At 42.9% G+C, this 15,285-nt stretch overlaps 1 protein-coding gene across 3 annotated transcripts in view; it reads left to right on the plus strand.

Moving 5' to 3' along the window:
* megf11 (multiple EGF-like-domains 11) overlaps window positions 1-15,285 on the plus strand; it is a 498,254-nt gene that overhangs the window by 159,548 nt on the left and 323,421 nt on the right. For all 3 annotated transcript variants that reach the window (XM_059639362.1, XM_059639360.1, XM_059639361.1), the window contains one exon: window positions 13,726-13,818. In XM_059639362.1, coding sequence (XP_059495345.1) covers window positions 13,726-13,818 — 93 coding nt within the window. The remainder of the gene's footprint in view (window positions 1-13,725; window positions 13,819-15,285) is intronic.

Genomic DNA, 15,285 nt, shown 5'->3' on the forward strand with positions numbered 1-15,285 from the left:
CTATTGTACCCGGTGTGGCTCCCTCTACATTGGGGAAACCAAGCGGAGGCTTGGAGACCACTTTGCAGAACACCTCTGCTCGGTTCGCAATAAACAACTGCACCTTCTAGTCGCAAACCATTTCAACTCCCCCTCACATTCTTTAGATGACATGTCCATCATGGGCCTCCTGCAGTGCCACAATGATACCATCCGAAGATTGCAAGAACAGCAACTCATATTCTGCTTGGGAACCCTGCAGCCCAATGGTATCAATGTGGACTTCACCAGCTTCGAAATCTCCCCTTCCCACCCACCCCCCCCCCCCCCCCCCCCACCGGCATCCCAAAACCAGCCCAGCTCTTCCCCTCCCCCCACAGCAACCCAAAACTAGCCTAGCCTGTCTCTGCCTCCCTAACCTGTTCTTCCTCTCACGCATCCCTTCCTCCCAACCCAAGCCGCACCTCCATTTCCTACCTACTAACCTCTATCCCACCTCCTTGACCTGTCCATCTTCCCTAGACTGATCTATCCCCTCCCTACCTCCCCATCTATACTCTCCTCTCCACCTGTCTTCTTTTCTCTCCATCTTCGGTCCACCTCCCCCTCTCTCCCTATTTATTCCAGAACCCTCTCCCCATTCCCTTCTCTGATGAGGGGTCAAGGCCCGAAATGTCAGCTTTTGTGCTCCTGAGATGCTGCTTGGCCTGCTGTGTTCATCCAGCTTCACACTTTATTATCTTGAATCCTCATTCTTACTGTTTTAAACTCTTTCAAAGGATCTGTCTAATGAGCAGTGACAGAGGATAGATCACTGGTGAGTCTTACCTCGAAGAGTCTTACCTGTCTAACATAATGAGAGGTTTTTGAATGGTGAAAATACGTAAAAATTATATTGACTAAGTATTTCATACGAGACTGTCGGATACTCTACCAAAGAATTTCATCAAATTGTGTGGTGCTTAATGCAACTTCAAAGTTAGCTCATTCAGAACTTATATAGAAAGCTGCAGAATAAAATAAATGATAGCAGATAATAATTGAGCATTCCTATAAGTGGATCAGAGAATGATGCCGTTCATTAGAATCCTGGACCAGTATGCACCAACACTTGTGAGAACAAGAATTCTCAACTGTCCTCTTGTTGGAAGGTAGAAAGTATCATGGAGTCAGAATTTAAAAGGCCAGGACCCAAAGCTGCTGCTCTTCACTAATGAAATCCCACCGGAGACTCTTACTGCTCTACTAGGATGACACTTGGCACTGAAAAAACATCAAGGAAAGTAACAGATGGAAATATCTTAAAAAGTAAATGATCCTCAATAAAGAATAATGCTATGTCTCAGATGTGAAAAATACTGAAGTGCCACCTTTAGTAATCTTGTTCCAGTCCAAATAGGATATAAATTATGAGATAACTATTATAGCTTCAGAGGTGTTACGGGAATTAAAGATTGTATACCGAATCTAGGTTAGTTCATATCATATTAAAATTCTAAACACAGGATCCCTTATGAATGGTGTCTGTCAGGCAACGTCACCTCTTTGTATAGTTTATGTAAACTGTCAGCATCCGCATGTCCTCCTGGTTTGGTTAATGATAAGCACGTAAAAAACAAGTAGCATGGGGTTGCATTAACAATTTAAAACAGTATAGTAAGGTTTCTTACCTTGCATCTCCATGTAGACTCAGGTAGCTTTCCTATATTTCTTCAGCAGCCCTTAAGGGGACAAGGGCACAGAGACAAAGAAAATATTCCACATTTCAGCAATCTCACTTACAAACCATCCTCAATGAAGTTAAATTTTGAGAGACAGGATCATAAGTGTCCATGACAGGAATTCTACAAGAAGGTTGGATGGATGTGGAACTGGCATTCAGAGATAACTCTTACCTGCCAGAACTATGTGATATGTAAAGAATCAATGATCTGTTCTGAGGAATACGCACGATACCACATCAGCTGCACTGTCCTTTCTTCTTTGGGTAGGATGGGGTATTGTATACTCTTTACTCTCTAAAAGATGAGCTCTAGTTACTGCTGATTCTTGGACGCATGAAGCAACACAAAGTTTGAGCTAAATTGACATAGCCAGGCCTCAACTTCTACACTGTGGGAAATTAAACATTAGCTTTACTTTTCTGAATTGGAGACACATTCCTGGTACCGTAGTAGAGATCCTGCTTTGTAGCAAATAATGTTGTGATGGCAGAAGTAGGCCATTCCATCATGTTTATGCACCTTAGTTCATATCATTTGATGGCCTATCAGCAAAAAAGGTATAATTTCACACCTGACCTAGAACTTTTTTTCAAATGTTCATTCATGGTATGTGGGCAGCACTGGCTGGTTCAGCGTTTATGGCCCATTCCTAATTTCCCATAGGGTAGTTCAGCGTATCTACGTTATTGTGTGTCTGGAGTGATGGAGGCCAGACCAGATAAGGATGGCAGTTTCCTTCCTAAAGTAATGCTATGTAATACCTAATGCTGACTATTGGTAAAAATGTTATACTACTCCCTCATAAATATTTCTTATTTTAAGTACAAAATTAACTTCCTCCCTAAATTTTGACATTGCAAACATTCAATTTGTTATTGGTGTAATCACCATAATTGTTATAGCACAGTGTAACTTAGTACCCATAAGACCTGAGAAGGCAAGAAGCTTAAAGTGAAATGCTTTTAAACACTTCATGTTGACATTTTTCCAGATAAGAAACAGCTTAATTTAACTGGCTGGGTGACCTTGGGAAGACTAGAATAATTCATGCTAAACGTGTTACTACTGAGCTGGCATGGTTACAGGGCATAATGTAGGTCACTTTTATTGCTAGCTTGAATGAAACTACAAACTGATTTTAGCATCATGCCAAGAATGCTAATATTTTCAGATCAATGATATTTGAGCACAGTTGTTCAACTGAGCCAGTCAAACAAAACTAGTCTATTAGAAAAATGTGGTGCACAAAGGCCACTATACAATGTCATTAATTTAAAACATAACCATGACAAACTTGTTTTCTCAGACAGCATAGGTAACATCACTTCTGTGCCAAAGTAATTTTTTTAAGACCACAATTGTGATTTATAAATACTTGATTTCTCCTCTGAACTGATAGTGAATAATGTTGTGTAGCATATGTTTGGCGGTTTATCCCATGTTGTTAGATGACCTGTAGATGATGTTTAGTAGAGAGTCTAGGATAAATTCCTGGATTTGTTAGATGATATGTAGACGCAAAAACAGGAGTCAGTGCTGAAAGTTTCTTGGCAACAATTGTATAGGTAAAGCCAACAGTGTCCTGTTAAATTAAACAATGGATGAGAGATGTTGAAAGGCCATGCTAAAGTGTGTATGGACAAGGAGGGATCTCATAGTAACAACAAAATTTATTTTTTGACTTTAGTTAGGATCATTTTGAGGTGAAAATCTGATTGAAGAATTTCAAGCAGAGTTCTGGGTTAGTATAGAAATGGATTTGGGTGACAACAATCTAATCAAGAATTTTGAATAGGAAGAGACAATGAGCTGGGACCGTTACTTGCAAAGATGGGGGATTGGGGCTTGTGATAATGGGAACTGCAGATGCTGGAGAATCCAAGATAATAAAATGTGAGGCTGGATGAACACAGCAGGCCCAGCAGCATCTCAGGAGCACATTGGGGCTTGTGTTTTGAAGAGGTGTTAAGATTTGTATATGTGGTATATATTTTACAAGACTAAGACAGAACAAACAGAGAATTGGGCATAAATCCTGATAGACAGTTTGAGAAATTGAATTCAGATTAAACTAAAACCTGAAAATAAAAGGCTGCTGCTAGCATAGGTGACTGTGAAGCTTTTGACCCTTGAGAATGTGACCCGCAGTCCCTTCTCATCTAGTCTACATGTGATTCCAATTTCACACAATCATGGCTGACTGGCATAGAAAATCGGTCAATTGTGTTGTTATTGAGCTCCAAGAAGACTTACTGAAGCATTTTAAAAAAATGGAACGGGAGTAAGCCATTCAGCACTTAGAGTAGACTCAACCATTCAATGTGATCATGGCTGACAATCAAAGTCAGTTTAGCGTGTTGTACAGGTAGATAGTACCGTACAAAGTGCATCAAAGTAGTAGAAACAAAGGCAGAATATAGTGTTACAGCCGCAGAGAAGGTGCAGAAAGAGAGATCAGAATTACTATTTGAGAGGTACATTCAAAAGTCTGATAACAGCGGGGAAGAAGCTGTTCTTGAATTTGTTCTTGCATGTTGAAATAAATTTTAGCCACTTGGCCAAGTCTTGGCTTTGTTTGGGGTTTTGCTGTAGGTTAACCTAGGGTCCCTGTGCCAAAGATATGTCCTGCATGAGGCTGTGTGATTGCCTACACTCAAGTGATGTTCTCCAAGTTCATTCAGTCAGATGAGGGTGTCCACTGTCATTTGGGATGCCCTGTCGCTCACATGCTCCACTTACCGCATCTTCTAATGACAACGCTAGTTCTAATGCCTGTTTGAAGTCCAGTTCGGCTTCAGCTAGTAGGTGCTTCTGCTCATTATGTCATTAATCCCGTATACCAGACTATCTCTGAGCATCTCATTCAGGGTTAGCTCAAAATCACATGCCTTTACCAATCATCTTAACCTCATCAAAAATCCAGATAGGGATTCCTGTTGTTCTCAAACAGCTGAATAAAACTGATGGCATCGCAGAATTAGAGGACGGTTGGGGTTGTAATATTCCTTAACTAAATCCATCAAACCTTGAATGCTTTTAGTGGTTGGTGCCTCAGGAAAATTAGACGACTAATAACCAAAAAGGCAGAGGGTCCACAAGCAGTCAGAAGGATTACTTATCACATTTCATCTGCTGCAATGTCATTTGCCTGGAATAAATTGCACATTGTTTGCACATACCGGGCCCAGACTTTGACAGCAGATTTGAACAAGTCAAGCTTCCCACATAAAGGCATGGTGCCAGAAACATTTACCCCATCCCAAAGACAACTGTTGTGAGAGAATTTTCTTTGGGAGCATATTGTTTTCCCTCGTCACCACAGAAGTAATTGCACAGAGGCCAGAATCCTGACTTAAGTCACCCTTTATTTACTTGTGCACAGTACATGGGCTCTGACTAGCCAGCTTGGAGCTAACCCCTAGAATAAGGAGACTGTCTGAATCTCCTGTTTACACGTGTCAGCTAGGGCTCTCTGATTGACCCAAGTTTACAACTCCAATCCAGGATGTCAGGCCCATGAGATTTGTCTGGCCCTAGTTCCAGTCGCTGCACATGTATTCAAACTTTTATGTCCTCTGCCTGACAGAGGCTGGAAGAGAGTATAACTGAGGAAGAGTCTTTGATTATGCTGGTTGCTTTCCCAAGGCAGGATGTGTAGATGGAATCAATGGATGAAAGGCTGGTTTGCGTGATAGACTGGGTTATGTTCATGACTGCGGTTTTTTGCAATTTTGGGAAGAGCACTTGCCATACCACGCTGTGAAGCATCCACAGAGGATGTTTTCACAGTTGCCTCTTTCTTCCCATTCCCTTTGACTCCTTTAGCCCTAAGAAGTAAATCTAACCTTTTCTTGAAAACATTGACGTCAATGGCTGAACTGCTTTCTGTGGCAGAGAATTCCACAGGTTCACTGCACTTTTGGTGAAGAGATTTCCCTTCAGCTGAGTCCTTAATGGCCTACCCCATTACCTTAGACTATAATCCCTGGTTCTACACTCGACAGTCAAAGGAAACTGTTTTGAGGTGTCCTGTGTTTACCCTGTTTAAACCTCTTAAGATTTTATAGGTTTTGCCCACAAGGAGGGGGCAGTGTGTATTGGCATATCCAGCTGTGCTCACATCCTGAGAAGATAATAAAAATAACTGGCAACTTTGAGTACCTGAAGAGAGAATAATTATTATCTCAATTAACATTGAAAAGAGAAAATAAATTTAAAATAAATTAAAATGCATTTATTTCAATGCAAGAGGCCTGATAGGTAAGATAGATGAAATCAAGGCATGGATGAGAACACGGGACTGGGATATTATAGCTCTTACATGGCTGAGGATGAGGCAGGACTGGCAGCTCAGTGTTCCTGGGCACACAAACTATAGCAAGGATGAAAGAGGAAGCAAGAGAGCAAGCAGAGTTGTGAATTTGATGAGGAGAACGTCATGGCAATACTTGGAAAGGATCTTCCTGGGATCATCCATGAAGCTACATGGATGGAACTGAGAAATAAGAAAGGAGTAATCACTTTAATGGAATTATACTTGAGCACAAGCAACAATAAATCTAATTCTAATTCTCATTAGCAGGAAATAGAGGAGAAAATATATAGGGAGATCACATAGCTGTAAGAATAATAGGGTTGTAATAGTTGATGATTTTCAGTTTCAAAACATAGACTGGGACTCTCATGGTGTTAAGGCATGGATGAGAGGAATTTGTTTAGTTTGTTCAAGAAATCTTTTTCAACCAATATGTAGTTAGCCCTACTAGGAAATAGGCAAAACATGACTTCCTCTTGGGAAAAGTGGCATGGCAAGAGATTGAGGTGTTAGTGGGGGAGCACTATGGGATTCGTGACCATAATTCTATTAGTATTAAATTAGTTATGGAAAAGCATAGGCCTGGCCCACACATCAAAATTCTAAATTGGGGCAAGGCTAACTTTGATGGTATTGGACAGGAACTTTCAAACGTTGAATGGGGTTGTTGGTTCGCAGGTAAATGGACATTTGACAAAGTGGGAGTCTTGCTAAAGTAAGATAACGAGAGTTCAGGGATAGCATATACCTGCTTGTGTAAAGGTCAAGGCTGGCAGGAAAAGGGAATAGTGGATGACTAGTGATACTTCTAATTGGACTGTTTCAAGAAACTCTCTTGGATGCACATGACAATTTTGCTTCATCTAAGCTCGAAGGGAGTTCCAAATAAATTATAGGGAAGTTAAAGCCATCACCTGGCAACTTTTTTTTTATTGCATCTTTCTGTAATCTGCCTTCATAATTCTTTGTCAATGTCTCAATGGCTGTTGGGAGAGCCTGCAGTATAATCCTTTCAGAGTGATTACACCCATGTTATTTTTGAGTTCTACCTATATTTTCTCAGTGGATTAGCCCTCCAGTATGTTCTCTCTGAGTGCAGATGTAACGTTTTCCCTGAATAGTAACGCAACTCCTCCGCCTCTTTCACCTCCCACTCTATATCGTTTAAAATAACAAAGCTGTGGAACATTGAGCAGCCTGTCCTGACTCTGTCTTGACCAAGTCTCTGAAATGGCCACAGTGTCATAGTCCTCTGTACCAATCCAGGTTCTAAGCTCATCTGCCTTACCGATGATGCTCATTGTGTTGAAACAAACACATTTTAGCCCATTAATATCATAATATTCATTTACCTGTCTCTGCTTGTGCTTTGTTTTGATTTACTGTTATGCACTTTCCCGCCAGTCCCTCTACTTGCAGACCTGTTGATCAGGTTCCCAGGTCCTTGCCACTCATAGGACATAGAACATAGAACAATACAGTGCAGAACAGGCCCTTCGGCCCTCGATGTTGCACCGACCTGTGAACTAAGCTAAGCCCCTCCCCCTACACTATCCCATCATCATCCATATGCTTATCCAAGGACTGTTTAAATGCCCCTAATGTGGCTGAGTTAACTACATTGGCAGGTAGGGCATTCCATGCCCTTACCATTCTCTGAGTAAAGAACCTGACATCTGTCTTCAATCTATCACCCCTCAATTTGTAGCTATGCTCCCTCGTACAAGCTGACGTCAGCATCGTCGGAAAAAGACTCTCACTGTCCACCCTATTTAATTGTCTGATTATCTTGTATGTCTCTATTAAATCCCCTCTTAGCCTTCTTCTCTCCAATGAGAACAGACCCAAGTCCCTCAGCCTTTCTTCATAAGACCTTTGCTGCAGACCAGGCAACACCCTGGTAAATCTCCTCTGCACCTTTTCCAATGCTTCCACATCCTTCCTGTAATGGGGTGACCAGAACTGTACACAATATTCCAAGTGAGGCTGCACTCGCGTTTTGTACACTTGAGCATGACATCACAGCTCCGGAACTCAATGCCTCTACCAATAAAACCTAACACACCGAATGCTTTCTTAACAGCACTATCAACCTGGGTGGCAGCTTTCAGGGATCTATGTACATGGACACCAAGATCCCTCTGCACATCCACGCTACCAAGAATCTTTCCATTGACCAAATATTCTGCCTTCCTATTATTCTTCCCAAAGTGAATCACCTCACATTTATCTGCATTGAACTCCATTTGCCGCCTTTTAGCCCAATTCTGCAGTTTATCCAAGTCTCCCTGTTACCTGCAACATTCTTCCACACTGTCCACCACTCCACTGACTTTAGTGTCATCTGCAAACTTACTAACCCATCCACCTATGCCTGCGTCCAAGTCATTTATGAAAATAACAAACAGCAGTGGTCCCAAAACAGATCCTTGAGGCACACCACAAGTAACGGGACACCAGGCTGAATATTTTCCATCAACCACCACTTGTCTCTTTACAGAAAGCCAGTTTCTAATCCAAACTGCTAAATCTCCCTCAATCCCATGCCTCTGTATTTTCTCCAATAGCCTACCATGTGGAACCTTATCAAAGACTTTACTGAAATCCACGTATACCACATCAACTACCCTACCCTCATCCACATGCTTGGTCACCTTTTAAAAAAACTCAGTGAGGTTTGTGAGACACGACGTGCACTTGACGAATCCGTGTTGACTATCTCCAATCAAATTGTTGCTTGCTAGATGATTATAAATCCTATCTCTTATAATCCTTTCCAAAACTTTTCCTACAACAGATGTAAGACTCACTGGTCTATAGTTACCTGGGTCATCTCTACTGCCCTTGTTGAACAAGGGCTCAACATTTGCAATCCTCCGGTCCTCTGGTACTAAACCTGTAGACAATGAGGACTCAAAGATTAAGGCCAAAGGCTCTGCCACCTCCTCCCTAGCTTCCAGAGAATCCTCGGAAAAATCCCATCTGTGCCAGGAGATTTATCTACCTTCACACCTTCTAGAATTGATAACATCTCCTCCTTACTAACCTCGATCCTTTCAATTCTAGTAGCCCGTAATTCAGTCTTCTCCTCTACAATATTCTCCTTTTCCTGAGTGAAAACAGATGAGAAATATTTGGTTAGCACCTCACCGATCTCCACAGGGACCACACGCAACTTTCTACTTCTGTCTTTGACAGGCCCTATTCCTAACGTAGTCATCCTGTTATTTCTCACATACCTATAGAAAGCTTTGGGGTTCTCCTTTATTCTACCTGCTAATGTCTGACCATGTCCCCCCCTCGCTCTTCTTAATTCTCTCTTTAAATCCTTCCTAGCTAATCTGTAACTCTCCATCGCCTCTTCTGAACTATCTCGTCTCATCGTCACATCAGCCTCCCTCTTCCGCTTAACAAGAGATACAATTTCTTTAGTAAACCACGATTCCCTTACCTTATCACTTCCTCCCTGCCTGTTCCACGCAGCTCCACATTTCGATTGTCCTCATCCCCTGCATTTTGCTACTCCATTCTGTGCCTCCTAAGTCTTGCCTAATCGCATTATAATTGCCCTTCCCCCATCTATAACTCTTGCCCCGTGGCATGTTCCTATCCCTTTCCATCGCTAAACTAAATGTAACCGATTTATGGTCACTCTGTCCAAAGTGCTCACCTACCACTAAATCAAACACCTGGCCTGGTTCATTATCAAGTACCAGATCCAGTGTGGCCTCCCCTCTTGTCAGTTCTTCGACATACTGTGTCAGGAAACCGCCCTGCACACATTGGACAAAAACTGATCCATCCGACGCACTAGAGTTATAGCATTTCCAGTCAATGGGGTGGCACGGTGGCTCAGTGGTTAGCATTGCAGCCTCACAGCACCAGGGACCTGGGTTCAATTCCAGCCTTGGGCAACTGTCTGTGCTGAGTTTTCACATTCTCCCTGTGTCTGCGTGGGTTTTCTCCAGGTGCTCCGCTTTCCTCCCATAATCCAAAGGTGAACAGGCTAGGTGGATTGGCCATGCTAAATTGCCCGTAATGTTCAGGGGTGTGTGGGTTATAAGGGGATGGGTTTGGGTGGGATGCTCCAAAGGGCAGTGTAGACTTGTTGGGCTGAAGGCCCTGTTTCCACAACGTAGGTGATCTGATTTAATGTTGGGTAAGCCAAAGTCTCCCATAATGACCACCCAGTTCCTTTCACTCCTGCCCAGAATAGCTTTGCCAATTCTCTCCTCCACATCCCTGAAACTTTGCAGAGCCTATAAAAAAACTCCTAGCAGTGTGACCTCTCCTCTCCTGTTTCTGACCACAGCCCATACCACCTCAGTAGTCGAGTCCTCGTCAAAAGTTCTTTCAGTCACTGTTGTACTGTCCTTTACTAACGAAACCACACCTCCCCCTCTTTTACCACCTTCCCTGATCTTAATGAAAGATCTAAACCCTGGAACTTGCAACATCCATTCCTGACCCTGCTCTATCTAAATCTCCGAAATGGCCACAACATCGAAGTCCCAGTTACCTATCCATGCTGCAAGCTTGCCTGCCTTATTCTGGATACTCCTGGCGTTGAAGTAGACACACTTCAAACCAGCTTGCTGTCTGCCAGCACACTCCTGTGACAGTGAGATCCTGTCCATGTCCTCCCTACTCTCTTCCTCCTGTGTACTGGAGCTGCACCTCAGTTTCCCATCTCCCTGCTGAGCTTGTTTAAACCATCCGCTCTTGTTTAAACCCTCCCGAGTAGCACTAGTAAACCTTCTTGTGAGAATTTTGGTTCCTCTCCAGTTTAGGGGCAACCCATCTCTCTTATACAGATCCCAGAAAAGGTCGCAATGATTCAAGAACCTGAAGCCCTTTCCCCTGCACCAACTCCTCAACCATGTATTCATCTGTCCTATCTTTCTATTCCATGCCTCACTAGCACGTGGCACTGGCATTAACCCATAGATTACGACCTTCAAGTCCTGTTTTTCAGCCTCTTTCCTAATTCCTCAATCCTCTTTTTCTCTCAGTCATTGATACCAATATGCACCACAACCTCTGGCTGCTCACCCTCCCCTTTCAGAATTTCACGCTACTGCACAGAGACATCCTTGACCCAGGCACCAGTGAGGCAACACTCCATCTTGGCGTCTCAAATATCGCCACAGAAATGCCTGTCCAACTAGCAAGTCTCTGACCATTATTGCTCGCTTGGATCTTGTCCGACCCTGCTAGTTTGGTGCTACAGGCCTGGCTGCTGCTGTTCTCCTCTCCTGAGGGGCTATACCACTCTGACAGTATCCAAAGTGGTATCAGTGGTAGTAAGAACTGAAGATACTGGAGTCAGACATAACACAGTGTGGAGCTGGAGTAACACAGCAGGCCGGGCAGCATCTCAGGAACAGAAAAGTTGATATTTCAGGTCAGGACACTTCTTCAGAAATGCAGGAGGGGGAAGGGAGCTCTGAAATAAATAAAAAGAGGAGGTGATAGTTGAATGCCAGTAGGGCGTGGTGGGGATTGGTCAGAAACATGGGAGGAGCGGGTAGGTGGGAGAGAAGATGGACAGGTTGTGTCAGGTCAGGGAGGTGGGGATGAAAGGGAGGGTTGGTCACGTGATGAGGCTGGGGGCGGGGGGAGATTTTGAAACTGGTAAAGTCCACATTTAGGCCATTGGGCTGTAGGCTCCCAAGGTGGAATATGAGGTGCTGTTCCTCCAGTTTCTAGGTGGCGTCATTGTGACACTGGAGGAGGCCCAGGATGGACATGTCGCCCTGGAGTGGGAGGGGGAGTTTAAATGGTTCACGACCTGAAGGTTTTGTTGTTTGTCGCGAACAGAAAGCAGAGCTGTACAAAGCAGTCTCCAAGCCTCCACTTGGTCTCACCAATGAGGTGGAGGCCACATTGGGAGCTGTGGATGCAGTAGACAACATTGATGGATATGCAGATGAACCTCCGTATGATATGAAAGGTTTGGTTGGTGCCTTAAATGGAGGTGACGGGGGTAAGGTGTAGGGGCAGGTGTAGCCCTTCTTGCGGTTGCAGGGAAAGGTGCCGGGTGTGGTGCGGCTAATTGGGAGTGTGGAGTGGACAAGACAGTCAAGGAGAGAGTGGTCCTTAGGGCCCCTTGATGCCACACTTTGTCTAATGCAGCCTTGATGTCAAGGGCTATCACCCTCACCTCTGGAATTCAACTCATTTGTCTGTATTTGAACCGAGTCTCTATTGAGGTCAGGAACTGTGCAGCCCTGGCAGAACCTAGACTGGTCATCACTGAACATGTTATTGCAGAGCAGGTGCTCCTCAATAGCACCACTGATGACACCTTCCATCATTTTACTGTTGATTGAGAATAAACTGATGGGGTGGTAGTCGGCTGGCTTAGATTTGTCTTGCTTTTTGTGTACTGGATATGCCTGGGCTATTTTCCACATTGCCAGGTAGATGCCAGTGTTATAACTGTACGCAATGAGATTGGGTTGTGGAGCAGCAAGTTCTGAAGAACAAATCTTCAGTGTAATTGCCAGAATAATGTCTTTGCAGTGCCTCCAACCACTTCTTGATATCACATGGAGTGAATCAAATTGCCTGAAGACTGTCAACTGTGATGCTGGGAACCAATCGAGGAAGCAGAAACGGAGCATCCACTCTGCACTTCTGGCTAAAGACTGCTGCAACTGCTTTGGTCTTATGCACTAATGTTTTTGGGCCCTTCTGTCATTGAGAATAGGGATATCTGCCTTTTGTTCATTTACACCCGGCTCTTCCTCACTCGCTGATCAGTCAATGTGACTGAGCTGATTTCTTCCAAAATGTTTCTCAGCGAAGTCTGTCAGCCGTCCTCTATTGGCATTGCCAACTCCCCAACCCATCTATAGGAAAATGTGACCATGCGTGTGATGGAGCTTGGGAACAGGCATGCAAGCTGCTAATGAAGATTTTTACATCATCCTGTCTCCATGCCCATTGAGAACTAAAAATCTTCTTCCACTATTTAATACTCAGAACCCAGGATAATGATTTTTAAAATGCATTTATTCATGAGAAGTGAATAATGCTGGTAAAGCCTGCTTTTGTGCTCATCTGTGATATCCTTGAACTGAGTGTCATGCAAGGTCATTTCAAAGATTAGTTCAGAGTTATTTGCATTGCTATGGTTGTGGTGTCACATACAGGCCAGGTCAGGTAAGGATGGCAGTTCTCCTCCTGTAAAGAACACCAGTGGATTTGGGTTTTTACAACAATAATCAATAGCTTTCATAGTCTTCATTAGAGCTTATTTCCAGATATTTTTAATGAACTTAAATTCCACTATCTGCCATTGTGGGATTCAGACCCATAACCTCTGTACAATACCTAGCCTTCTGGATTACCAGTCCAATTACAATACCACTAGACCATCACCTCCTGGGAACTAAAATTAACTGTAAATGAACAATGTAAGGCAATGTGTGTTAATGACATTTCAGCCGATGTTCATTCAGCCATCTTATAACTTATCTAAATTATCCCAGCCACTTGACCCAGTGGTGGCATTGCCACATCCTGATAGAACCTCAATTACTAACCTGGAAATTAAGATTAATTGCAGTTTATCGTATAACCTTTAATTTTTTAAAGTGCCACTGATGGTAAGAGACCTTCAGTAATTGATACGGCTAAAATATTAATTTTTTAACTATTTCAAATTAGGCATATATTAATGCATTATTTATCCTCCAATAGCACTGTGCACAGAAGAATGCATGCATGGGAGATGTGTTTCCCCAGATACCTGCCAGTGTGAGCCTGGTTGGGGAGGAACAGACTGTTCAAGTGGTAAGTGAGAACATCGATAGTTAACTTGTACATTCACCTGTTGTTTAAAATGCAGTTTTACTGTTGCATATAACTACATAACACGATTTGCTATGTCAAGCAAGTAAAAGAGTTCAGTTTTATTTAAAGGTTACTTTTTGGATTGTTACCCACTTTTTTTTGTGAAAACATTCGGACTAAAGATGAATAAGTCCTTAAGCACTGATGACATGCATCTTAGAGCCCCAAAAGGATTGGCTACAGAGGTAGTGGATATTTTGACTGAAATCTTTTAAAATTCCCTTGATTCTGGAAAGATTCTGGTGGAATGGAAAACTGAAAATGCAACATCCCTATTTAAAAAAGGAGAGAGAGAAAACATAGGAAACTGTAGACCAGTTAACTTAGCATTGGAAAACTGCATAGGCCCTTTTTTTAACAGAAGCAGCGGTAGTCTGCTATTTAGAAAATCTCAGGCATTAGGAGTAAATGTTATCGTTGCAGTTATTGTATGGACATTAAGATTAAATGCATGCATGATGCTTGACATGGAAACAGGAAATTGGACAAGGAGGAATAGTAATTGTTAAATGTCCCACAAATGAATTAAAAAAAAGGACATTTACTGATGGCTTATATTATGAAGCCAAAACGACGTCAAAAGGATCTAAAGGTTTCCTGTGGATAGAGGAAATGTTTCTGACTGGTTCACAGGATTTAACAATGGAAAATTGTGCTCTTTGAAGAATTTTAAAATATTTCCTCCAACAATTAGAAATTGTGGTGAATGCCAGAGGGTTGGCAGCAGTTTGATTACAGTAACAGAGCTTGTAGGAACTGCAGATGCTGGAGAACCTGAGATAACAGGGTGTAGAGCTGGATGAACACAGCAGGCCAAGCAGAATCAGAGGAGCAGGAAAGCTGACCTTTCAGGCCTGGACCCTTCTTCAGAAAAAGAAGAAGTGTCTGAAGAAGGGTGTAGGCCAGAAACGTCAGCTTTTCTGCTCCTCAGATGCTGCTTAACCTGCTGTGTTCATTTAGCTCTATACCTTGTTATCTCTGATTACAGTAACAAACTGGTTCATCTTACAATCCTTTTTTCTGCTGTTTTTTTGGCACCCATTTAAAATCAAGAAGGACAGAAGATGGGAAAGTAAAAGGCAAACCAATTGCCAGGGCACAGAAGGAAATGTTCGGAATGCCCTGAGAGAGCCCTCCGTCTGGAAAGAAGGTGCTGAGGGGAGAAGTCATAATCAATGACCTTAGTGTTTACTTTATAACAATTGGTTGGCAGAGAGGAAACAAAGAGTAGGAATTAATGAGTCCTTTTCAAATCGGCAGGCAGTAACTAGTAGCGTGCCACAGGGATTTGTGCTGGGACCCCAGCTATTCGCAATGTATGTTTCTGATTTGAATGAGGAACAAAATATACCATTTCCAAGTTTGCAGATAGTACCTAATTGGGTCGGAGGGAGAACTGCGACCAGG

This window comes from Stegostoma tigrinum, chromosome 33, assembly GCF_030684315.1.
Source record: "Stegostoma tigrinum isolate sSteTig4 chromosome 33, sSteTig4.hap1, whole genome shotgun sequence".
Taxonomy (NCBI): Eukaryota; Metazoa; Chordata; class Chondrichthyes; order Orectolobiformes; family Stegostomatidae; genus Stegostoma; species Stegostoma tigrinum.